The sequence below is a fragment of the Ovis aries genome, chromosome 9 (assembly GCF_016772045.2).
Source record: "Ovis aries strain OAR_USU_Benz2616 breed Rambouillet chromosome 9, ARS-UI_Ramb_v3.0, whole genome shotgun sequence".
Taxonomy (NCBI): domain Eukaryota; kingdom Metazoa; phylum Chordata; class Mammalia; order Artiodactyla; family Bovidae; genus Ovis; species Ovis aries.
In genome coordinates, this window is record NC_056062.1 from 23,554,510 (window position 1) to 23,580,152 (window position 25,643).

The window sequence follows — 25,643 nt, forward strand, 5'->3', positions numbered from 1 at the left end:
ATAGAACTCCTGTGTTTTTACGTAGCATTGGCAGTCCTTTAAGAGCCCTGGTATTTAAAGACACATGGTCTTTAAGCCAGTCACCCTTAGCCCAGGGAGAGAGGCCCTCTGCCAGCAGGTGGAGAGCAGGTTGGCGTGTCTTCCTGCCCCAGGGACATGCGCTCATTGAGTGGAATGGGGGCTCGCTCACTCTCTTATCTCTGTCTCTCTTTCTTGTTCTTTCACATCTGCTAAGTTAAATCTCATCAGTTAAAGACACAGATACATAACCCCATTTGTGATTTTCTGTCCTTTTCACTGACCCTTCTCACTGTTTAAATATTCAGGTCAGTAGCTATCTAGCTATAGATTTTTTTTTGTAACTTTTTGTTTTATATTGGAATATAGCCGGTTAACAATGTTGTGATAGTTTCAGGTGGACAGCAGAAGGACTCAGCCGTACACATACATGCATCCATTCTCTGCGCCCCGCCCCCCACCCAACTCCCCTCTCATCCAGGCTGCTGCACAACACTGAGCAGAGTTCCCTGTGCTCTACAGTAGGTCCTTGTTGATCATCCAGTTTAAATAGAGCTGTGCATACATGTGGATCCCAAACTCCATGACTGTCCCCTCGCCCTGTTCTCCCCCACCCCTCACCCCCTTACCCAGTAACCCTAAGTTAGTTCTCTGTGATTCTGTTTGTTTTGTGAATAAGGTTGTTAGTGTCATTTCCACATGTAAGGGGTGTCACGTGGTATCTCTCCTTCTCTGTCTGACTTACTTCACTCAGCAGGACCATCTCTAGGTCTGTAGTTCTTTTCTCAGGACCGCCTTTCTCCTTTGAACAGCCCTTGCTGACCACTGCAGCTAAGATTCTGTAGCCTGCCTGTACCTTCCTGCTTGTTTCAAACTGCATTCGACCATGCTCTTGGATGGTTTATATCTCATCAAATTCGGATTGTTTTTTTCCTGTATGAAGATGTTTCACTTCTCTGGAGGAAAGCCAGGGTCTCTGGGTTTGTTTCTGTGTATGTTTCTTTCCCCAGGTGTGCTTAAACCCTCTCTTTTTTATACACGCTCTCCCGATCACCTGGCGTATCACACGTGAAGCAGCTCCATCGAGGTTCTTCACGTTATACACCATCGTAAGGCAGCCATGCTCTGTGATAACCTCCAGAAAGCAGTCGGCCGTGTGTTGAATGCCATGTGTGGTTTGGGAGCAGACAAGAATCCTAAAGTGTCTGTTCCCAGGACTGGAGGGACTTTCCAGTTGAGTCTTTAGCCTGGAAAGATAACTTCACATTGATTTTTCTGATCCTCTGTTTGAGTATGGAAATCAAGCAAGTTGCTATTGATCATGAAGTGTCTTTCACTGATAATCAGTCCCATGGGACAGAATGCTCAGGAGCTGTCAGAGGATGATTTTGTGAGGATGACATCGCTTGCATTCACTGGTGGCAGAATGGTATTCTTCCATGTCTCAGACAATTCATCTACCATACACGTTCTCTGCGTGGAGAATTGCAGGGGGCTGCTTCTTTGGAATGCCTGGGGCTGGCTTTTTTTTTTTTTTTTTTTTTTTTTGAGTGACATTTTCTATTTGATTTTTTTCTCCCCATGTGGAAGTGTAATGTGGATTACCATGTTTGCTGTAGAAAATTCAAATTAACTAACAGAAGAAAGTACTACTCAGCCTTGTTTCTTTTTACACTCCATTTTGTTTTGTGTATTCTCAGTCCCAGACAGCACAGTTGGGTGGTACCTAGCTGCAGTTCTACAGCCCTTCCTGCTCATCTGCCCTCAGGGTGATGTCTGTTACGTGAGTCCTGAGATGGAGAGATCTATCTGTCTGGCTGTATTGCTCCGGGGCTGCAGGCACAGTGACGAGTGGAAACAGTGGCCCCAGTGCAGAAGAGCTGGGATGTGCCCGGGCTAGCTGTAGCTGCACGTTTCTTAGCAAATCCCTTCATTTCTCAGGACCTCATTTTATTATCTGTGAAACAGAGAAGATGATCCCTACCATGTCTGATTATGAGTTGAAAGTGAAAGTGTTAGTCACTCAGCTGTGTTCAATTCCTTGCAATCCCATGAACTGTTGCCCACCAGGCTCCTCTGCCCATGGGATTCTCCAGGCAAGAATACTGGAGTGGGTTGCCACGCCCTTCTTCAGGCGGTCTTCCCAACCCAGGGATCGAACCTGGGTCTCCTGCATTGAAGGCGGATTCTTTACCAACTGAACCACCAGGGAAGTGGTTATAAAGTGAGATTAAGATTCTTTTGCCACCTAGAATTCACAGTACCTACCCTAAGGGGAGCCCATGAGGGCCAGTAAGGAATGCCTTTCCCCAAAACCAGAGTCCAGGCTTCCCTGGTGGCTCAGTAGTAAAGAATCCACCTGCCAGTGCAGGAGACACAGGTTTGATCCCTGATCTGGGAAGATCCTATATGCCTTGGAGCAGCTGAACCCATGTGCCACAACTACTGAGCCTGTGCTCTAGAGTCTGGGAGCTGCAGCTGCTGAATCCCACATGCGCTAGAGCCCGTGCTCCTCAACAAAAGAAGCCACCACAGGGAGGGGCCTGCACCCATCAACTGGAGAGCAGCCCTGGCTTGCCACAGCCAGAGAAAAGCCTGCACCACAGCAAAGACCCAGCACAGCCAAAAAGTAAATTAAGTAACAATCAAGGAATCCAGCCTAGCCCTCTTGACCACTTTCGTGTGTGTGTGCTCACGTCCTCCCTTGAATGCACTGCACTCTGTCCTTGTCAAGGGCAAGAAGATTTGTCTTAGATTCTGCTAACATTTCCATAGAATGGGAAAGACTAGAGATCTCTTCAAGAAAATTAGAGATACCAAGGAACATTTCATGCAAAGATGGGCTCAATAAAGGACAGAAATGGTATGGACCTAACAGAAGCAGAAGATATTGAGAAGAGGTGGCAAGAATACACAGAAGAACTGTACAAAAAAGATGTTCACGACCCAGATAATCAAGATGGTGTGATCACTCACCTAGAGCCAGACATCCTGGAATGTGAAGTCAAGTGGGCCTTAGGAAGCATCACTACAAACAAAGCTAGCAGAGGTGATGGAATTCCAGTGAGGCTATTTCAACTCCTAAAAGATGATGCTGTGAAAGTGCTGCAGTCAGTATGCCAGCAAATTTGGAAAACTCAGCAGTGGCCACAGGACTAGAAAAGGTCAGTTTTCATTCCAGTCCCAAAGAAAGGCAATACCAAAGAATGCTCAAACTACCACACAATTGCACGCATCTCACACACTGGTAAAGTAATGCTCAAAATGTTCCAAGCCAGGCTTCAGCAATACGTGAACCGTAACCTTCCAGATGTTCAAGCTGGTTTTAGAAAAGGCAGAGGAACCAGAGATCAAATTGCCAACATCCACTGAATCATCGAAAAAGCAAGAGAGTTCCAGAAAAAACATCTATTTCTGCTTTATTGACTATGCCAAAGCCTTTGACTGTGTGGATCACCACAAACTGTGGAAACTTCATCAAGAGATGGGAATACCAGACCACCTGACCTGCCTCTTGAGAAATCTGTATGCAAGTCAGGAAGCAACAGTTAAAACTGGACATGGAAGGACAGACTGGTTCCAAATAGGAAACGGAGTACGTCAAGGCTGTATATTGTCACCCTGCTTATTTAACTTCTATGGAGAGTACATCATGAGAAATTCTGGGCTGTATGAAGCACAAGCTAGAATCAAGATTGCTGGGAGAAATATCAATAACCTCAGATAAGCAGATGACACCATGCTTATGGCAGAAAGTGAAGAAGAACTAAAGAGCCTCTTGATGAAAGTAAAAGAGGAAAATGAGAAAGTTTACTTAAAGCTTAATGTTCAGAAAACGAAGATCATGGCATCCGGTCCCATCACTTCATGGCAAATAGATGGGGAAACAGTGGAAACTGGCTGGCTTTATTTTGGGGGGCTCCAAAATCACTGCAGATGGTGACTGCAGCCATGAAATTAAAAGACACTTATTCCTTGGAAGGAAAGTTATGACCAACCTAGACAGCATTTTAAAAAGCAGAGACATTACTTTGTCAACAAAGGTCCATCTAGTCAAGGCTATGGTTTTCCAGTAGTCATGTATGGGTGTGAGAGTTGGACTATAAAGAAAGCTGAGCACTGAAGATTTGATACTTTTGAACTGTGGTGTTGGAGAAGACTCTTGAGAGTCCCTTGGACTGCAGGGAGATCCAACCAGTCCATCCTAAAGGAGATCAGTCCTGGATGTTCATTGGAAGGACTGATGTTGAAGCTGAAATTCCAATATTTTGGCCACCTGATGCGAGGAGCTAACTCATTTGAAAAGACCCTGATGCTGGGAAAGATTGAGGGCAGGAGGAGAAGGGGACGACAGAGGATGAGATGGTTGGATGGCATCACCAAATCAATGTACATGAGTTTGGGTAAACTCCAGGAGTTGTTGTTGGACAGGGAGGCATGGTGTGCTGCAGTCCATGGGGTCTCAAAGAGATGGACAAGACTGAGCAACTGAACTGAATATTTCCTCTGTGCTTCTGAAATTCTGAAGTCATAGATCCCTTTATAATGTGACAAAAATGGGTCTTCTCCTGAATTTCTAAAAACTTTAAAAATTTTTTATGTATTTAATTGGAGTATGATTTGTTTACAATGATGTTTTAGTTTCTGCTGTACAACAGCGTGAATCAACTCTTAAGTACACATATATCCCCTCCCCCAGGAGCTTCCATCTCACCCCTCTCCCAACGCATCCCTCTTGGTCATCACACAGCACAGAGCAGAAATTCCACATAATTTATTAGGCAGGAAGCTAAAGCTGGGAACCACTAAGGCCACAAGATGCACCCGAGGCCACAGACATAATGACCTAAGTAATCTTTGTATCTCAGTGTGGGTGCTTGATGCAGGTTTTTAGTGAAATATGAAACCATATTTTTTAAGCCATATTTTTAAAGTTCATCTTTTTATGAGAAAACTTGGCTCCACTGGGTGATGGGCACTCCTGCTGTGGAAGACTTGAGTAGGAGAGGAATTTGCTCGTCTCCTTTTTAGGTTTTTCAGGGGCCAGATCTAAAATTACCTCAGGAGCCATCAGCAAACCAGGCCATGATGTGTATTTGATCTGGCAGTTAGGAAGCCTGAATAATGGAGCCAGAAGACAGAACATTTCTGCTTCTGCTATAATGGAGTGATGCTCAAGTGCCGTTTAAATGCTGAGTAATAGCCCCGTGGAACTCTGCGGGCATCTTTTCTCGGGGCTCCGTGAGTTAATGGGCCTGTCAGCACTGTGGAAATGGGAGTCTGCACGCTGCGTTTCCAGATAACACCCCTGGGGCTCGGGCAGATTCCTGCAGAAGCTCATTAGAACTTGGAAAGAACTGATCCAAATTCAAAATGACCTTGAAAAGGCAGCGAGATGACTCACTCAAAGTGGTATGGAAAAAGACAATTTACAAAAAAAAAACAACAAAAAAACGTACACAGGGCTGTTCTGTCTCCAAGGATGTTACCTTTCATCTTAACCAGTGCAGAGAGTGGGAACAGATGGGGAAACGGAGGCCCAGGGACATGAAATAACTGCTCAGAATCAGGTGGATGTTGTATGTCAGAAAATACAGGCTCTTAAGTCCAGAACTCACCCCCCAGTCACATGGCATCTTATGAAATTAAAACAGGTTGTTTTCGGGGTCACCGGGTAGGTTTACTGGCTTCATGGATTGGTATGGCAAAAGAGATCTGAGCCCGTGTGATAATGAACGGGAGTGGAAGGCAGTGCTTTTAAACTTAGCATGCCTGATTCTAGACCAGAGACAGTGAGCTCTGGAGAGACCCAAGGCCCCCTGGTATTCGCTTTCTAACCCCTGGCTGCTTGATGGTGCCTTGGCAGTAGGCTGCTACCTCTTACCTGAAGCGTGCTTCACCCTAAGTCAGCTTGTTAACTATATATTCTTTAGGTTGCTGCTCAGGTACCATCTCTTATGAAGCCTGATCTGCTCCATTCAAGTTCTGCCATGTGTTCATTTATCAGATATTGAAAGGGTACCTACAACCGGCTATGTTAAACAGTAATATATTTTCATACAACAGAAAGGAAATAAAATTAGAACTCTTCCTTGTGCCATATGAATGCATCCATTGCTGATGAATTGACTGTTTAAATATTAAAAAGAAAACCAAATTAAATACTAGAAGGTTTAGGACATACTTTAAATAATGTTAGAACCCTTCTTCCTGCTGTATGAACAAATAACATTGCACTGGATTAAAGACTTAGATGTTTAGAAAACGTACTGAACATTAGAAGGGTTAAGGAGTAGAAGCAGCGCAGGAAACTCTGAAGTCTTCTGAGTGAAGCCTGATATATTTGGGACCTCCCTGGTGGTCCAGTGGCCAAGACTGCACTCCCCATGCAGGGTCACCGGATCCGGGAACTAGACCCCACTTGCTGCAACTAAGAGTTTGCATGCCTCAACCAAAGATCCCACGTGCCGCAATGAAGACCCGGTGCAATGAAATAAATATTTTTTGGAAACGGGTGTATTTGACTACATGAAATTTCAAAAGTTCATGGCCATGGGCACTACTGAAAAGTGAAAAGACAAATGGGAAAAAAATATCCGTGACAAGTATGACAAAAAATTGCCACCCCTTAGGCAAAACAGTCTTCTTTTCATAATAGATGTGAATTATGATAGGGTTTATTATAGATGATCACAATTAAAATAATTAAGATTTAATTGTATTGAATTTCTCAATCTTTATTCAGGAGGGAAAAAGCAAGTCATGGAGTCTTATGTAATACCACATTTATTTTTTAAGTGAATTAAGAAAGAGGAGAAAATCTATATGTGTGTATATATTTTTTATGTGTAAAAAAAGTTTATAGATTATTAACTTGGCTTGTTTCAAGGAGATGATTGAAGGAGAGGAAAGAAATAATAATTTTTATCTTTGTACATCTATATAGTACTATATGGATTATATTTGTAATTTTAAAACCAAATGGAATTAATTTTGTGCAAGTATGATTTGTGCCACCAGGTATGTATAGTATAGTATAAAAGAATTTATTGCTTCCCCCTCTATGCCAGCACTATAATTTATGACATGTATTACATGGCCTTTTTTTTTAATTGTTGTTATAGTTCATTGTTTTTTTCACCCCTGGCACATGGCCCATGCTGAGTCTTCTTTTGAAGGAAGAAAGAAGACTTGTTCCAGGAGAATTCACTATAGACACTGAGCATTTTACTGAACACTAACTTGTACGTCAGTCTCAGCACTGGGAACTGGTTGCATAACAACAGATTATACAAGGCTAGGAGCCTGGGTGTTGCAAGAGATCGAGAAGGAATGACACTTGCTTGGGAGATCACCGTTGCATTTGATCTTGAAAGAGGCAGGCTAGGCCTGGAACTGTGATGAAGTTTGGTGGACTGGGAACTTGGGCTAGGTTGTGTAACTATAGTACAATAATACCTCTACTCAAACTGTCCTCCTGAAGATTTTTTCTAATATCATAAGGATAAACTGACAAGCACAAGTTGCTATGGACTCTTGGTGTGGAAGATAACTTGCATAAAGATCTTGGAAGAGAAGCTAGGCTCCCAGGAAAGAGAATACAGCAAACTGAGGAAGTGAGTCTTGCTTTGGAGGGAAGAAGGGGCAAACTCCAGGAGATGGTGAAGGACAGGGAAGCCTGGCGTGCTGCAGTCCATGCGGTCGCAAAGAGTCAGACGCGACTTACTAACTGAACAACAGCATCAGGGGCTCCAACAGTTAGCCAAGCCTATTAGACTCTAACCAGTTAGAGCCTGTTAAGGGCACAGGCTTGGGGGACTTCCCTGGGGTCTAGTAGTTAGGACTCCGTGCTCTCACTGCTATGACCCTGGGTTTGATCCCTAGTTGGGGGAAATAAGATCTCCATGTTTCATAAACAGCCAGTGTAAACCAGGCAGAGAGAGGCACATTATAGACTCTTTTCATCCATTGTACATAATAACTCTGTTAGGTAGGTATTACTGCAGTTAAGCAGAGTCATCAGAGATGGCACAGAAATTGCCCCAGATCCACAGCTGGTAAAGGGGAAGACCAGGCTTTGGTCCACAGTTGTCTTACGTACCTTCGTTGTTGTGTTAGTCACTCAAGTCGTGTCTGACTCTTAGTGACCCCATGAACTGTAGCCCGCCAGGCTCCTCTGTCCGTGGAATTCTCCAGGCAAGAATACTAGAGTGGGTTACCATTCCCTTCTCCAGGGGATCTTCCTGACTAAGGGATCAAACCCAGGTCTCCTGCGTTGCAGGCAGCTTCTTTACTGTGTGAGCCACCAGGGGAACGTCTTATGTAACTTGGAGCCCTCAAAAAAAAAAAAAAAAAAAGCCATAAAATTTGGATTCTCTTTGAACGTCCATCACATCGAACTTCAGCCCTCAATCTCAGGGTGAATAGAAGTAGTAAAAGTAAAGATATTTTTATGGAGAGTTGCTATGTACTTTCTGGATATCATCCACCACAGTTCACATACAAAGTCAAGACCCAGATAACTTTGGTGCCTTTTCCCGGATCACACATGGCCAGGCAGGACCAGAGGGAGGTTCACACTCAGGTCACCACACCACCCAGAACTGTGTCCCTCCACCAGGTGTGATGCCTCTGTGAGCATTTGATTGCGGTGGTCCAGGTTGGGGCTGCTCTTTAGGAGGGATTTATGATGAGTGCCTTCCAGGCCTGATACTCATTAAATAGAAATAATCCTCTATGATCGGCTAGTGTCCTCTGTTGTTGTTACTGTTGCCGTTGTTTTCCCCCAAAGAGCTTTCACATTAATGATGACATCTTTTACCTCTTGGTAGGCAGCCCCCAGGAGTAGGCTGGGTAGGTTTCATTAGACCTGTTTTTCTAGATGAAATTAAAGCCCCCAAGAGCCTTAGTCACCTGACCAGGGTTGCATATAGGTCGCACTAAGACCTCGATTTTCCAGTCCCTCCATCACTTGACATCTGGCTCAAATTAGGAAGTAACTAGGGGTTCCAACTGCCGACTCATTGGAAAAGACCCTGATGCTGGGAAGGATTGAAGGCAATCTGCAATGAGATGGTTGGAGGGCATCATCATGGACGTGACCTTGGGCAAACTCCAGGAGATGGTGAAGGACAGGGAAGCTTGGCACGCTGTAGTCCCTGCAATTGCAAAGAGTCGGACACGAACAACAGCACCAGGGGCTCCCCAGCACTTAGCCAAGCCTGTCGGTTAAGAACGAGGCTAGAGGGACGTCCCTGGGGTCTAGTGGTTTGCATCCAGTGCTCTTACTGCCGTGATCCTGGGTTTGGTCCCTAGTTGGGGAGCTAAGATCTTGTAAGCCGCCCAGTCAGTCAAAAATAACTCAGGCTCTGCAGTCAGCACGTATCATCACCACTTACTAGTTGTGTCACCGGATGTGATTTGTTTAACCTCCCTAAGCCAACTTCTGCATATGTGAAAGGGGGGTAATATTAGCATGTTCTTGTGAGCATTAAATTCTCAGGAAAAATGTCTAGCACAGTTCCTGGTATAGTGAGTCATCAAAAAATTTAGCTACAAGGGGACTTCCCTGGTGGTCTAGTGGTTAAAAATCCGCCTGCTGGTGCAACGGACACGGATTCCCTCGCCAACCAGGGAAGCTCCTACATGCAGTGGAACAACTGAGCCCGTGCTCTGCAACGAGAGAGGCCACTGCAATGGACTTCTCCCGTGCAGTGATGAAGACCCAGCACGGCCAAAAATAATAAATAAACCTTTTTAAAAATTAGCTATCATTCACTGTTACAATTATTATTGTTATTATAATAATCATATTATTGTCATGGAACAGGAGGTCCATCTTTCCCCCCCCCTTTCTTCTTGCTATTCATCATTCAGTCTTTCACGTAATAGATTCCACGTAATTATTTGTGACTCGTATCCCCATAGCTACGACCATCTTTCCTGCGCCTGTCAGTGGAAAAAGATAAGGTCTGGAATCCGACGAAGCTGGGCCCTCACCTGGCTTCACCGCTGAGTCTCCCTTTTCTTATCTGTAAAACAGCTGCCTTAGGTTTTAGAATATCCTCTGTGTCGTTATTAAATGACTGGGACAGAATCGGAGGTGGGCTTGGTGGGCCAGTCAGGGAGGGTTTGGGAACGTTTCCCGGATGGGTGAAGTCTAACAGGGTGACAGTCAGGCAGACACCCCTCAGAGAAAGGCCTGTTTCATCATTGCTGTGCTCCTGAAAATTCTAGGGAAGGCCTCATTGGAGAAATACAAGATATTTTAAAGAACACTGTATTTAATGTATTTCCAAGGCACCTGTTACTGCCAGCCACTAGGAGTGTAAACTCCTGAGTGCAGACATCACTTTCTGAATATTGTTGGAAGCCCCTGCCCCCCAGCCTAGGCCGGGCAGCCTGCTGTTTGTCCCCATCACTGTTGTTGCCCTTGTCGTGGTAGAAATGTATCGAGTCTGCTGTATACCACTCGGTATCTTACTCCATCTCTGCCATGCTCCTGTGAGGTCAGTACCGTCATCACCTCCATTTCATAGCATGGGAATGAGGTTTAGAAGAAGGTGAAGTTGCTGGGTCAATGCATCACGAAGTGTCAGTAATAGACCTGAGTGTGTCTCACAGCTCTGAGAGTAAAAAGTGCTAATTTAAGTTCCCTTATGCGTTGTGTGGCCTTGACCTTTTTTTTTTTTTTTCCAGCATCTTCCCAATGAGGATGATAACAGTACTTATCTCATAGGCTTGTTAATAAGCGTGATTGAAGAAATGCATGTAAAGTGCTCAGTGCAGTGAGCGGTGTGCTCAGCAGTGCTCAGTACTGAATGCTCAGCAAACTAGCAGTTGCCACTGTTACAGCCAGAGTAAGAGGTCACTACCTAAATATGCCGTGGTGCTTAAATGTGTGTGTGTGTGCACTGTGCTCAGTCGTGTCCAGCTCTTTGCATTCCATGGACTGTGGCTCACGACTCCTCTGTCCGTGGGATTTTTCAGGCAAGAATACTGGAGTGAGTTGGTATTTCCTCCTCCAGGGGATCTTCCTGATCCAGGGATCAAACCCTCGTCTCCTGTGTCTCCTGCATTGGCAGGCTGGTTCTTTACCTGCTGAGCCATTGAGTGAGTATACAAAGGTGATTTCAAGCTGTGCGGAACATATCAGGGGATTAGTGTATCTTCGTCATCTCTCCAAAGTAATGCCAGCAGTTGAAATCCTAACTAAGTGGCCCTTTCTGGTTCAGTTGTTAAAACTATATTATTTTGTTCTTTCGTCAGAACTGAAAGAAGCAACATAGCATTTGCTGTCTTATATTCTGCAATATACCCTGAATGGCAGAAGGTGAAGTTGCTCAGTCGTGTCTGACTCTTTGCGACCCCACGGACTGTAGCCTACCAGGCTCTTCCATCCGTGGGATTTTCCAGGCAAGAGTACTGGAGTGGGTTGCCATTTCCTTCTCCAGAGGATCTTCCCAACCCAGGGATTGAACACAGGTCTCCCGCATTGTCGGCAGACGATTTACCGTCTGAGCCACCAGGGAATCCCCTATAAATATTAGAAAAACATGGGTCTCCATAAGAGATGGATCAGATTTCTCGCTCACTGTATTTTTTTTTTTCTTTCCTTTTATTCCATCTCTGTCTTCACCTGCTTCTCCCAGCCTCTACTTTAAAGATTTATTTGTTTGACTGGGCCGGGTCTTAGTTGTGGCATGTGGGATCTAGTTCCCCAACTAGGGATTGAACCTGGGTCCCATGCATCAGGAACTCGGGAGTCTTAGCCACTGGACCACCGAGGAAGTTCCAACCCCAGCCCCTACGTAACCAGCTTCCAAAAGTCATCCGGCACTTGAGTAAAGTTCTTAAAACAGACTGTGCTGCTCTCTGAGATGTCCTGAACCAATGCTCTGCGTCCCAAGTCCCACCCATGCCTACACGGTGCTCTCCTAGCCCAAGGCCTTCATTTCCCTCTCCTTCCCTAAACCCCTGAGTTTACATTCCTCTCAAATTGCTTACTCTACTCTGTAATCTGTCCCTCCCTTCTGCCTCCACCAGAATCCTGCCTCCTTGCCCTCTGTGCCTATTGAAAGCCTGTTTGGTAAACCCTTAATTTTGTACAAAGGGACGTGTGTGGTTATATAATCTTTCGGGTGAATTGTCGCTGTTGGCTTTATAATGCAGTATGTTAAAAGAATACTTGAAACATGGGAGACCTACATTCTTATGTCATTTGATATGAAACACATCTCGATATTGTAATTAATCATGGGTATAGAGGTAGTGGCTGATAATTTAGGGGCATGTGCCGCCTGCCAGGCACTGTTCTAAGCACCTTTTATTTAACTCCCATCACTTAAACCCTCAGTAGAATTAGTGGTAGTATTCTAAGATTTAGCTCACTGAATTAGCTGTTCTATCTTCAGATGTGTTAAATTTCATATACATGTGTATAGATTATACATGTGGGACTTAAACCAGGTGGTCCTGGTGGTAAAGAACCTGCCTGCCAATGCAGAAGATATAAGAGAGACAGGTTCAATCCCTGGGTCGATCCCCTGGGAAGATCCCCTGGAGGAAGGCAGGCAACCTATTCCACTATTCTTGCCTAGAGAATCCCATGGATAGAGGAGCCTGGCGGGCTATGGTCCATAGAGTCACAAAGAGTTGGACACTGAAGCAACTTAGCACGTATGCACATACAAATGTGGTTATTACATATAGACATACACTCTTGTGAGTGTGTGTGTAGATAGATAGATAGATATATATGGCTAATGATTTGAGACCTCACTGACTCAATGGACATGAGTTTGAGCAAGCTCCAGGAGTTGGTAATGGACAGGGAAGCCTGGCTTGCTGCAGTCCATGGGATCACAAAAAGTCATACACAACTGAGCCACTGAAGTGATTCATTTGTGGGCTAAACATACAGGACCCATGATCTTGCCCAAACTTATCCAGTCTTACCTTCTGCCTCTCTCATCATATTTTTTATTTTACCTACCTGATAAGCATAATTCTTCCCAGAGTTCTGGTGTGGGTTAAATACAATATTGTGAAAAGCATTTGGGTCAGAGAAGGTTCTCAGCCAACTTCCTATGACCTTGCTCTCTGCCTTGTCCAAGTCCATCTTATTTTTTGGTGAATCTGTCATCCCTCATAAACTGAGAGCTTCTCATACAACTTCCTAACCCCTCCCTGAAGCCCAAATTCAGGATAATGGCTGTGGCGAGGAAGGGGAGAAGAGGTTGGAATTGGGTAGCGTGAGAGGGAGAGAAGAACATCCTGAAATAGTTTATGTCTTAACTGGTTGGTAGGTACCTGGGTATCCTATAATCTAAAGATTTCAATGTATCCTTTGAAATGTGTTCTAATTTCAAGCAGACACAAAGCCTGCCACGTAAAGCTTGCCCCTTAGGTTTTAATTCTGAGACCCTTCCTTTGAAAGCGGTTAAACAGGTTTCTGAACCCCTTTTTTGCTGACCTCCAGAGCAGGAAAGCATGTCGGGCAGAGTGGGCTTCTCAGGGGCGAGGTGAGGCCCTTGGCCTCAGACAGCTTACTAAGGAGGTGCTGGGGTAGCTCCAGCTTACGAAGGAGGCCAGGCGTGGGCATCCTGTCTGCAGCTGATGTAGCCTTTCTTTTGTGTTTCTCAGAGCAGCTTTACGGGAGGTAACTAGAACTGCATTTTATCTTTTTTAATATCTCAACCCGAAATGCTGACATCCACCCTAGGCATCATGCATTTCTAATGTGGTGACAATTAGAAGGCTGCTCGGGCCTCGTTTCGTTTCGCTTGATGCTGTGATGCTTGTTACCTTTGTCGTATTTTGACTTCTTTCTGGGGCATCCACCAGTCCAGGCTCACACACACTGTTGCTCCCAGGCAGTTACTGAGGGTGTGTTAGAGAGTGAAATATTTTTAAATTATTTAGTGTTCAATTATTGAACAACCCAGGAGACTTAAGGAGTGAATGCTTCTTAAAGTCCCGAAAGGGTAATCGACGAATCCAAGTCAACACCTCTTTACTGAGCCCTAGCTTCATAAGCTGAGCTCCCTAACACGTGAGTGGTGTGTGTTGGGTGCGAATGCAGAGGTGAGCCACTGGGAAGCCCTGCCTCTCGTTGTTTGGGGGCAGGGAAAGAGCAGTACTTACACGAATATGATGTGACGTGGTGGAAAATACCACAGTAGCGGTACAGAGCGTTATGGGCAAGGAAAAATCATTGCCAAGTAAGGGGAGGCTTACAAGAGAAAGAGCTGTCGTTTGAATTAAGCCTTTAAAGGTATGGTTCTGATAGATGGTTTTGTGTTCATTTATTCTTTTCATAAATATCATGCATCTGCTGTGGACCTCCATATAAATTCATGCTTCCCTGCACTCCAGCACAAGGAAAGAGACGTGCAGAGCTGAGCACGGGGAACTGAAACGCTGCCACGTGAGGCTGGCACCACTTGCGCTCACACGTCCTTGGTCGGTGCCGGGTTACTTCAGGGTATGGGGATGTGCAGTACCCCTTTCTGTAAGCCTGCAAGGACTCAGAACGTGGGGAGGGACAGTGTCTGCCCCGAGACTCACGGGATCAGACGCACAACTCCCCAGGATCACACTGGGTGCCGTGCTGGGAACAGACCAGAGGCTGCAACAAGGAGCTTTTGCAGGAAGGGTTGTAGGGATGGAGGCAAGAGATGATGGACGGTGTTGGATGATGTTGATAGTCATGGGAGCGGTGAGATGTTGTCAAATTTTTGTTACATTTTTAAAGGTAGAGGCCAGGGGACTGCATCTGGGGTATGAGAAAGAAAAATCAGGTCTGATTTGTTTCCTGACGATCATAGTTTCTTAAATGCTTGAAAATGGGATGGTAATTTGACCCCTTAACCCGTGGTGCCTCTGTGGATTAATTGGGGGTATAAATGAACTCAATGCTCTGAAACAAAAGAGGGGAGCTGCCTTTGATAGAGTGAGAACACTCAGCACACTGCCAGCCACCTTCTAGATACATTGAGTGAAGAATGGATCCAGCTTCTCTGCTTTCTTTTTGAGAGTGTCTGGTGATCAGCCAGTGTTCAGAGTAGCTTGTCACTGTGGCACATAACAGCTCAGACTCCTCTTTCTTCTTCTTTTCAGACCATGTACAAAATGAAGAAAACTATGCACAAGTTCTTGATAAGTTTGGGAGTAATTTTTTAAGTCGAGACAACCCAGATCTTGGCACTGCTTTTGTCAAGTTTTCCACGCTTACGAAGGAACTGTCCACACTGCTGAAAAATCTGGTAAGCCATTTCGCAAGTAACGTTTAAAAATTGCAGCCTGATCAAAGGAAGCAAGATCATAAAGTGAACGAAGTGATAATCCTCTCCCCAGCCCTTGACCCTGGGGTCAAAAGAAGAAAACTAAAAATAAAAAGCTTTTTCAGTCCTTGATATGGAGTCACATTTAAGGAAAATGCCTTTGGGAAATGCCTAGAATTTGTACCACTGACCCCACTTAGAGCAGGTAGAGAAACTGGTTAACCTGAACTCTCTTCCACATTCCCCCATTGTTTGCTTTTGTGTTTGTTTAGACAAGCGTTAGTGACTTTGGCCTTTTAATTTGTTGAAAGAATGGGGATTATTTCTGTGTCAAACATGCATGTCACCCTTCACTTGTATGAAGACCATCACACATTTCAGCCCTTGATTTACAAATAATTAACTTCTCCCAACTCCCCATATCCTTTTAACATCCTCCCAAGGAAAAAGATTTTAAGGGTTAGGGAATCTATGGTTTCAGAAGTAGATGATGACAAGAAGAATCCCTAAAAATCTAAGATACTGGAGCTGCTGACCTAGGAGCAGACATGAGGATTATTTAGTCACCAAGTCATGTCCAACTCTTTGCAACCCCATGGACTGTAGCTGGCCAGGCTCCTATGTCCATGGGATTTCCCGGGCAAGAACAGTGGAGTGGGTTGCCATTTCCTTTTCCACTGGGTCTTCTGGACCCCAGGTATCAATCCTGTTGTCTCCTGTGTTGCGGGCAGATTCTTTGCCGCTGAGCCATCAGGGGAGCCCAGAGCATGCAGTGTGGTCTGGCTGTCCCTAAATCCTGCACACCAGCCTCCCTCACTCTCACACTGCGTTCATAGTGAGAAAGCTTCATTCTGTCTAGCACGACCACCACAGCTGTGTACGAGTTAATTTGTAATCAAGCCTCCGTTCCTAAGTCCCAAGAGGTGGGGCAGTGGGAGATGGAAAGATGCCAAAGGAAAACTATATCATAATTTTGTTGGCTCCTTCCTGAAACGGAGGAGCTGTTTCCTCCTCTTCATCTTCCCAGTCTCAGCATTGCATCTTTGCCTACTGTAAAGACCCAGAACTCAAGCTTAAAATGCCTTGATCCTGAGTTAGTTACCCATATCAAACAGACCTCTGTGGTCTTATATGAGACCCTTGTCGCAAATCTGCTTGGTACAAATGGCTACCTTACAGGTGATTACACTTTATTGTAAAATAAAGACAACCTGGATAATTTGACCAGTCAAATTCTTCGTTTTCCTGTCCCATGAGATGAATATATGTATGTGTCTGTCATCCTGACAACTTAATTTTAATTGATAGTTTCATGCCACTGAATTAGTCTTACACAGTGACAACTAATCATAAAGAAAATAAAGGTTGAAAATAGAAATAGGTCTTCAGAAACTGGAGAAAGGATAATTCTGACTGTAGGGCCTTTGTGTTCCTAAACTTCGGAGTTTATTTGACAAACCCATGATGTTCCTGTAATTCTTGTATCATTTAAATCTCTCCTACTCAGATAGGGCCTCCCATTTCTTCTTCCTCGGGGCATCGCCTACCTTTTTCCAGGTGGCGTTGCCCAAAGGTGCTACGGTGGGAAGAAAGGAAGTGAAACAAGACTCGGACGTTTCCTTTTGGTCATAGCTGGTAAAAGGCTCCCGGCTCGGGAGGAAGTTCTGTTTTCCCTGACATGGGTGTTTTCACCCATGAAATAGAGTATCTTGCTAACCTTTCGTTGCCAGGAGACGAAATATGTTTAGTTTAAGTCAGTAGCCATCACGTCCACGTTTCCTGGGTCAATTCATCTCCACACTTCCCTGTCCCGGAGGTTCCTTCAGCGAAGAGATTCCTGTGTGGATTTAATGCCATCAGTTGCCATTCAGTCATTGTCTTCGTTTGCTTATCTCTGTGCAGAAACAACTGATATATATATATATATATTATTTATTTATTTATTTATTTTTTTAAAGATCTGTGCATTTTCTGTATCGGCTACTAGGTCTTCATTGCTGCTTATGGGCTTCAGTAATTGCAACTTGCTGGCTCAGTAGCTGTGGCACGCAGGCTTAGCTGCCCTGCAGCGAGTGGGATCTTCCCAAACCAGGGATCAAACCCATGACCCCTGCATTGGCAGGTGGATTCTGAATGACTGCACCCCTGGGGAAGTCCCGCCACTGATGCTTTTTGAGCACTCTGAGGTGCCTAGCAGCGTGCTTCATGTGGATTTCGCACAGAACAGTGTTTGACATAGTGGTGGTTGTTATACCTCGAATCCAGGTGAGGAAACTAAGGCACATTACGTCAGTGCCTTGTTCAGGCATGCTGTTAGTTACCAGACATGAACCCCACACGCTGGCTCTGCGTCCATCGTCCTTCCCAGGCTTTCCCCGCCACCTGGCACCTCATGCTCTGGGCGTCATCTTTCCCTAAACATCCCCCACGCTGCAGGCCTCCTCCTTCCAGAAGTCTAAGAAACAAATCAAAAGAAATTGCTGGAAGGTTTCATTCAGTTAGTTTAAAACAAAACATAGTCATTTTCCTAAAAAAGGTGGTGGTGACAGGGAGCTCCCTGGTAGCTTGAAGGAAAAATTAAAGTTGCTCAGTCTGACTCTTTGTGACCCCATAGACTATAACAGTCCATGGAATTCTTCAGGCCAGAATACTGGAGTGGGTAGCCTTTCCCTTCTCCAGGGGATCTTTCCAACCCTGGGATTGAACCCAGGTCTCCCACATTGCAGGTAGATTCTTTACCAGCTGAGCCACAGGGGAGGCCCCACTGGTAGCTTAGTGATTAGGATTCTGGGCTTTCTGTGCCATGGCCTGGTTCAGTCCCTGGTTGGGGAACTGAGATCCTTCACGCCTTGCCATGCTGCCAAATGAAAAAAAAAAAAAAGATGGAGAAGGTGGTGGCATTTCCACTGCGGGAGCAGATAGAAGGATCAGTGTGTGCCATAGCCGGTTACTAGGGAAACACTATTCTGATTGAATAAAGTCAGTCCCAGGAGTTTGTACAGCCTGACAAGAGCCAGCAGCTTCTGCTTCCCTTTTTCTGTCTTAAAGGAAAGGTAAGAAGGATAGGGTCACGCCCCAGAGCAGGGGGACCAAGGGAAGCCAAGCCCCTCAGGGAGGGAGGGGTTGGTTGCAGCACCTTCCAGTCCCCTCATGAGTTTGGAGGGAGCACCCCTGGGAACCTGTTTTTCTCAGGAGATTGCTGAAAATCCTACTTACTTAGGCTAGTTAAGGTGAGAAGATGGGAAAACTTCAGCAATAATGGATCATGTAGAAAGCAAGATGAAAGAAGATACTTTGGCATTTTTTAGACTTCCTAAATTTATCCTCAGTTCAGCCAGCAAATACCCAAATATCTGTTGTGCTGAGGTCTATAGTCATGTTATTTTCTAATGAAATGTTATTTCATTAGAAATGTTATTTTCTAATTAAGAGATTGCTTTTAATGGATATTTCCATAATTTATATTTAAACAGTTATTTTTATGGGGGGAAAAGGGGTAGGTTTTAGGGTCAGGTCTAGCATTCTGCCTTTAACAAACACTAGATCTAGATAGAACTTCCGTTAGTTGTGCTAATGACTTTTAAGCAGTCTGTATGACAAGCATATTGTGTTTGGGAGTTTTCTGTGTAGGATTGGTTCTGAAAAACATGAGCTCACTAAGGGCTGGTGACTCTCTGAGTCACCATTTAAATTTTTGTCTCTCCATACTTGCGGCGATTGTGGAAGGTAGGGTGATCAAGTGAAATGTTATTGTGAAGATCTCAGGAGCTGCACAGACGTTGCTGTCAGCATCACATGAGCTGAGGCTGGCTTTTATTAGCTAACTGAAGTCTGAGGACTGCAGAGTAGATGGCAGTTGCAGCTGATGGTCCTGTGACCTCATACTGATCACGCCCCAAGCCAGGTTTAAGTAACTTGCTTTTCTTGCAGCTCTTGCCCTCCACGTAAGAGCTTGTTTTGTTTGTTTGTTTTGCGTTTTGCTGCACCACATAGCTTTCAGGATCTCAAGTTTGCCAACCAGAGATCAAACAGCAGTAAAAGCACCAAGTCCCAATCCCTCAACCGCCAAGGAATTCTTGAAAAGGGTTTTTATAAAAAGATCTGTTACCTTTGATTATAGGATGGGAGAGGCTGTGCATGTTAAGCAATGGGAAGAACACAGGTTTTGGTCACAATCAGACCTGGAGTTCCAGAGCCCAGCTTTCTAGCCTAAGGCAAATCATTTAACTTTTGTCTAATGCTAGTTTCCTTATCTGTAAAAAGAGATGATGGTATCTAATTGTTTCTTGATAGTAATGAGACTTCATTGAGATCCTGGAGGCAAATTACCAAGCACAATACCTGACAGATGGAATTCACTTAACACATACAAGCTTTTATTATTGTTGTTTACATCCTCTCACTTGAGCTTCCCTTGTAGCTCAGTTGGTAAAGAATCTGCCTGCAATGCAGGAGACCCAGGTTCTGTTCCCGGGCTGGGAAGACCCCCTGGAGAAGGAAATGGCTACCCACTCTAGTATTCTTGCCTGGAGAATCCCTCCGACAGAGGAGCCTGGCGGGCTGCAGCCTGTGGGGTCGCAGAGAGTAGAATGCGACTGACTAAGCAGGAGCACAGTAGACGGGATGCCAACGGCCCGTCGGATGCCATGGCAGGGCCCTGTGCCAGCTGCCATCCTGCTCCTGTTTCTCTGCAGCTTGCGAAGTGTCGATGCTTTCTTCCCTAGTTTCTCCCTCTGGTTTCCCTCACTGCGCTTGTGCTTACTCGCTCAGTCATGTCCAACTCTTTGCGACCTCATGGACAGTAGCCCACCAGGCTCCTCTGTCCGTGGGATTCTCCAGGCAAAAATACTGGAGTGGGTAGCCTTTCCCTTCTCCAGGGGATCTTCTCAACCCAGGGATGGAACCCAGGTCTCCTGCACTGCAGGCGATTCTTTATCATCTGAGCCACCAGGGAAGGCCTTCCCTCATTAGTGGGTTATATATATATTATATTGGGAGACTCTTAGCTAGCAGTTCTAAAACTTTTGGGTATTAGGATCCTAATGTTAAAAATGATTGAGGCCACCCAAGAGTTTGTGTTTATGTGGAATATTCCTATCCCTGTTTACTATCTTAGAATTTAAAACTGAGGCATTTTTTTTAATGTATTAATTCCTTTTGTTGTGATATGTTTTTTAGTTGAAGTAGACAAAATTACAGAGAAAAGTACTTTAAGACCCTTTGCAGGTAATTACCAATATTTTTCTTTGATACTATGGCAAAACAAAGCCAAAGGCTATGGCACCCCACTCCCATGCCCTTGCCTGGAAAATCCCATGAACGGAGGAGCCTAGTAGGCTGCAGTCCATGGCGTCACGAAGAGTTGGACACGACTGAGCGGCTTCACTTTCACTTTTCACTTTCATGCATTGGAGAAGGAAATGGCAACCCACTCCAGTGTTCTTGCCTAGAGAATCCTGGGGACGGGGGAGCCTGGTGGGCTGCCGTCTCTGGGGTCGCACAGAGTGGGACACAACTGAAGCGACATAGCAGCAGCAGCAAAACAAGATTATGATTCCTTAAAAAGGTTAGTAGCAATATGAATTTGAAACCATGTAACTTTAAGGGTCTGGGAACTGTCGAGTCCATGGTGGCAGAGTTTTTCCAAAATTTTAACCTTTCTCTGGAAGTTCCAGTTCTGTCATTAGCAACAAATGCTGCCACCTGTTTACCTTGTAGTGGTGAGTGATTCATTTTAAAAAATGTTTGCCAAATACCCAGGTTTCAATAGCACAGTTCATCGGTCACTCTTTTATGGGAAAAAAAGCGGTATTCTACTGGAAAACTGACAAAACCAGCCAGTTCAACTAGCAGCTTGAAAACCTGCATTCCTCAAGATCGCCGTTGCCCTTTGGTGCACCTTGGCAGTTCTTCACATCCTATGTGTCCTGTTTCATCAAACAGAATATTAAAAAGATATATCATGGCATGTTGGGGTGTAGTAAAAAATCAAGCATTTCTGCTGTTTCATCGTGGACTTTCTTAAAGGAAAATGGCCTTTTTGCAACTTTTTGTGAATCTATCATTTTTCTTCAATTTAATAAAGTTAACAAAAATGTAAATGAACAGATGTTAGTCAGGGAGAGAAAGTTGGGGAAAGTCTTTAATAATACAGCTATTCTTGGAGAGAATCTTCGATAATATAGCTCTCATTGTATAGCTTTAATTTCAGAATTTAAAAAATGCACAGACCAAAAACCAAACTCTAGTCTCCCTATTGTTCCTATAGACCAATTCCTACTTCCTTCTGACTCTTATAAATTGTCTAAACCAGCTCCTGTGCCTTCCGAGTTTTTCTTCTAGTTAAAGGCCTCTAGGAGGTCACTGCTCTCACAAGGTGAAGGGATTAACTGTGTCCTCCTGGAAGTGAATCCCTTCATCATGTTTGCTGTGTCTCGGGAGTGCTGCCTCCTAGTGGTGAGAGGCCAGAGAACCACGGACATAATCTCTTTTGTTGACGTTTTTAATACCTTTGCAGTGAGGTTTTAAGTGCCTGAGCTTTCCTTCGAAGTATCTTTTGGAGGTTTGGTTCATAGCCTGCTTTGTTGATAGTAGCAGTTTTTAAAAATTATTGGAAATATTCAGAGTTCAGTCTCTCTGAACTCATCCTTCCGATGCCTTCCGGAAAGGACACAGGCATACTTAACGGTTGATTCATGTTGATGTATGGCAGAAGCCAACACAGCATTGTAAAGCAAGCATCCTCCAATTAAAAACAAATAACTTTTTTAAAAGAAGAAAGTGTAGAGGAAGTGACAAAAAAAGGAAAAAACCAAAACTTTCCTAATCTAAGTCAGCTCCGGATACAGCAGATTATTTTGCTGTTACCGGAACTTTGGCTGTTCTTTGCTTCCGTGTCTTTATCCATTCGATCCCTTCTACTTCAGATGCCCTTCAGCTAATGTATTAATAACTAACGCTTCCTTGTAAGCAAAAGAAGAAGGAGAAGAGCTGGGTGCTCTTGCGTTTTCAGTTGTCCCTAGGTTTTCTTTCAGAGAAGGCAATGGCACCCTACTCCAGTACTCCTGCTTGGAAAATCCCATGGATGGTGGGCTGCAGTCCATGGGGTCGCTAAGAGCTGGACACCACTGAGCGACTTCACTTTCACTTTTCACTTGCGTGAACTGGAGAAGGAAATGGCAACCCACTCCAGTGTTCTTGCCTGGAGAATCCCGGGGACGGGGGAGCCTGGTGGGCTGCCATCTATGGGGTCACACAGAGTCGGACACGACTGAAGTGACTTAGCAGCAGCAGCAGGTTTTCTTTATTTTTCATTTGATTAAATATACAGTGCCAGAATTGGGTTCACTCTTTTTGTGTGCCTTTTTCTTTTTTTCTGTAAAGTCATCACTTGCTAAACTATGCTGGACGTGCTTATACCCAGCGTCAGGCCATCATCCTGTGATCCTGACAAAGAAGCAAAGGAGTCAACAGAGCCCTGCATCCATTTAATTACCAAACCACAAAAATGGGACAGGAAAGGAGTAATTGGTGGATTGAAATAGATTCTCAGTGGGCAGAGGCAAACCATTTAAACCGTATGCCAAGAACCCCGATGTAGCAGCAGTTATAGAAATAAATGGAGAAGCTCTTTTGAAATTGTCGGAGGTGCCCAGGAGGATTCCAGTCCAGCCAGGACTGAGTGTGCCTCCTGGACATTCTGGAGCTTGCATAAGAGCCCAGGCCTCTTTTATCAGTTAGAGGGCAGTTATTGCTTCAGAACTACTGAAGCAAAGCAGAGGTTTCTCCAGCTGCGTAGCATTTCCTGTTTGCAATCTCTGACTGCAGGGCATTGTGGTTTGGGTTAAGGATTTTTTTAATTTTCCTTCTTTTCTTCCTCTTCAAACGAGAATAGTTGGAAATGTGCAGGTTGCATCTAGACTCACAGCAAATGGATTATTTCTCAAGTTTTTAAAACGTGGAAAAGCACTGAAAGCCTGGGTATCCTCAATGTAATTGATAGCCTCTGGGTGCTCTGAATTATATGTTTTTAAATTTTTATTTTATTTTGTTTTTGGCCATGCCACACAGCATACGGAATCTTAGTTCCTGACCAGGGATCCAACCCATACCCTCTGCGTTGGAAGCACGGAGTCTTAACCATTGGACTGCCAGGGAAGTCCCAGGATAATACATTTTTCAAACGTCATCATTTGGGGAATTGCCTTGTGGTTCAGTGGTTTGAACTACCCCCTCCCACTGCAAGTGCCACGGGTTTGATCCCTGGTTGGGGAACTGATATCCCACATGTGGCATGGCAAAAAAAAAAAAAAAATTTGCAAAAATCATTTTGCAAAATGGTAATCCATAATTGAAAGATTTAAGCTTTTGATCTGCCAGGCTTCCCCTCACGTCCTGACATGCCTCGCCACTGACTAGTATTGTGGGACATTTCATGACCTGAGAGCTGTCCATTTGGGGGAAGGTGGGTGAAAGCAGGGAGGTTTTCTTTTTGCTTTCTATTATAAAAGTTGTATGTGCTTACTATAAAAATGAGGGAAATACAGGAAATTCCAAATAAGCAGATAAAGATCATTACATAATTCTTAACTTCTGGGAATACTAATATTATAGTCTGTCCTTTGAAAGTGTTTCACAGATTTATACACAGAGATACTGATAATTTATACACACATTTGTGTGTGTGTGAGAGAGAGAGAGAGAGATGCAGCTCCATGGGCTCTTTTCCAGAACTCTTGGGGCTAGATGTTTTTCCAGATTCAGACTTGTACAGATTCCAGAAGAGCTGGCAGGGTGCACTTGCTATATGCAGTGTTGTGTAGCGCCCCCTGGTGACTCCTCGGGTGAACAGTTACATGAAGTAGGATAAATGAGAATTCCCGCCTCAGTTCAAGTCCAGCCTAACCACCACGTGCATTCAGGTCAGGTTTCGCTGCCAAATGTTGGGTTGGCCAGAAAGTTTGTTCGGATAAGGTGTTGGGGAAAAACTCAAATGAACTTTCTGGCCAACCAAGTTTTGGTTTTTTTAAACCTTCTGTTACTCATATATTTTGCATACTTTCTTTTAAAGCTTGTTAGCTCTCCATGACCAGACAAATAAAATGGCAGAATCCACTTCCACAGGCTCCATAGTACTTCGCTGTATAACTAAACCATCATTCTGTGTATAGGATTTGAATTATACATTCAGTACAGGTGTACCTTATCTTAAATACATCCAATATATAGAGATCCTGATATCCTCTGGCCCAATGTAACATGTTTTTCTTTTTTTCAAGATTTCCATTAAAAGTGTTTTAGATAAGAATTTCAAAGAATGCATTTGAAACAGTATTGGTTTCCATCTTGTGAATGCTACATGCAGTGAATAACACTTTTCATTTAGAGTGTGTGTGCTTGTGGTTATGTGGCTGTCAAGTGTTGACTTGAAAGAGATTCACAGAACAGCATTTTGATGCTGCAAAAGACAGGTTTTTAGCGTTGTGGGTCTACGAGAGAAGGAAGGAAAAGGAGGAAAAGAAAAAGGAGGATGGAGATGGGTGGAACTGGCATTTGTTGAGAGGGGGTTCATTTGCCAGAGCAGAGGGCTGAGCGTGGAACATGGAGTCTCTGCTTGTGCCCCATGCTTTAGGATGTCCCTGACATTTTGCTTCTGATCTTCTCTTTTAAATAAAGATGGATCTGATCTTATCCTCCAAGCTTTCAGGCAGGCAAAGTTTTCATTATTTTTTATGGTTAACTTTTTGTCTGTACAAATAGCAGTGACAGCCAGTGTTTTACAGTGTGGGCACTACACGCCAGGCACTGTTTTTCAGTCACTTTGCATGGCGTCAGCTAGGATAGGCAAGGCTGTGCTGCAGTAATAAACTTAGCTCCCACATGTGCACCGCTTAACACAGCAGAGCGGTGTTATTTCCGCCTCCTGTCCCATGTCTACCGAGGGTTCAGCTGTACAGTAACAGCAATGCGCAGACCAGGGCGGAGAGAGGCTGCTCTGTCTCCTCTGTGCAGAGGAGGAGAGAAACTGGAGACTCACATGGAGCCGTGTCTTTAAACTGTGCTCCTGGCCCCATTTACAGGGGCTCAGAGAGCAGAAAGAGCAAACGGAGGATATGGTGAGCAGTACTGCTCAGATGTGGTGAGACTGTTGTGCCTCATCTAGAGCCCACTTCGCTCCTCACATGGAACCCACCAGGTAGCAGCCATAATCATCCTTACTGGATGGCTGAGAAAGTCGAGTCACAGAGCCCCGAGTGGATAGTGGAATCAGCATGAAACCCAGGCAGTCTGCTCCCCACTCTGCTTTTAAGCAGTTCCCGGGACTCCCTGCCTCTCAGAGGA

General features: G+C 44.5%; 1 protein-coding gene across 10 annotated transcripts in view; it reads left to right on the forward strand.

Annotated features, from left to right (window-relative positions):
* Window positions 1-25,643, forward strand: part of ASAP1 (ArfGAP with SH3 domain, ankyrin repeat and PH domain 1) — a 333,908-nt gene that overhangs the window by 206,085 nt on the left and 102,180 nt on the right. For all 10 annotated transcript variants that reach the window (XM_042254098.2, XM_060393356.1, XM_027972896.3 and 7 more), the window contains one exon: window positions 15,139-15,284. In XM_042254098.2, coding sequence (XP_042110032.1) covers window positions 15,139-15,284 — 146 coding nt within the window. The remainder of the gene's footprint in view (window positions 1-15,138; window positions 15,285-25,643) is intronic.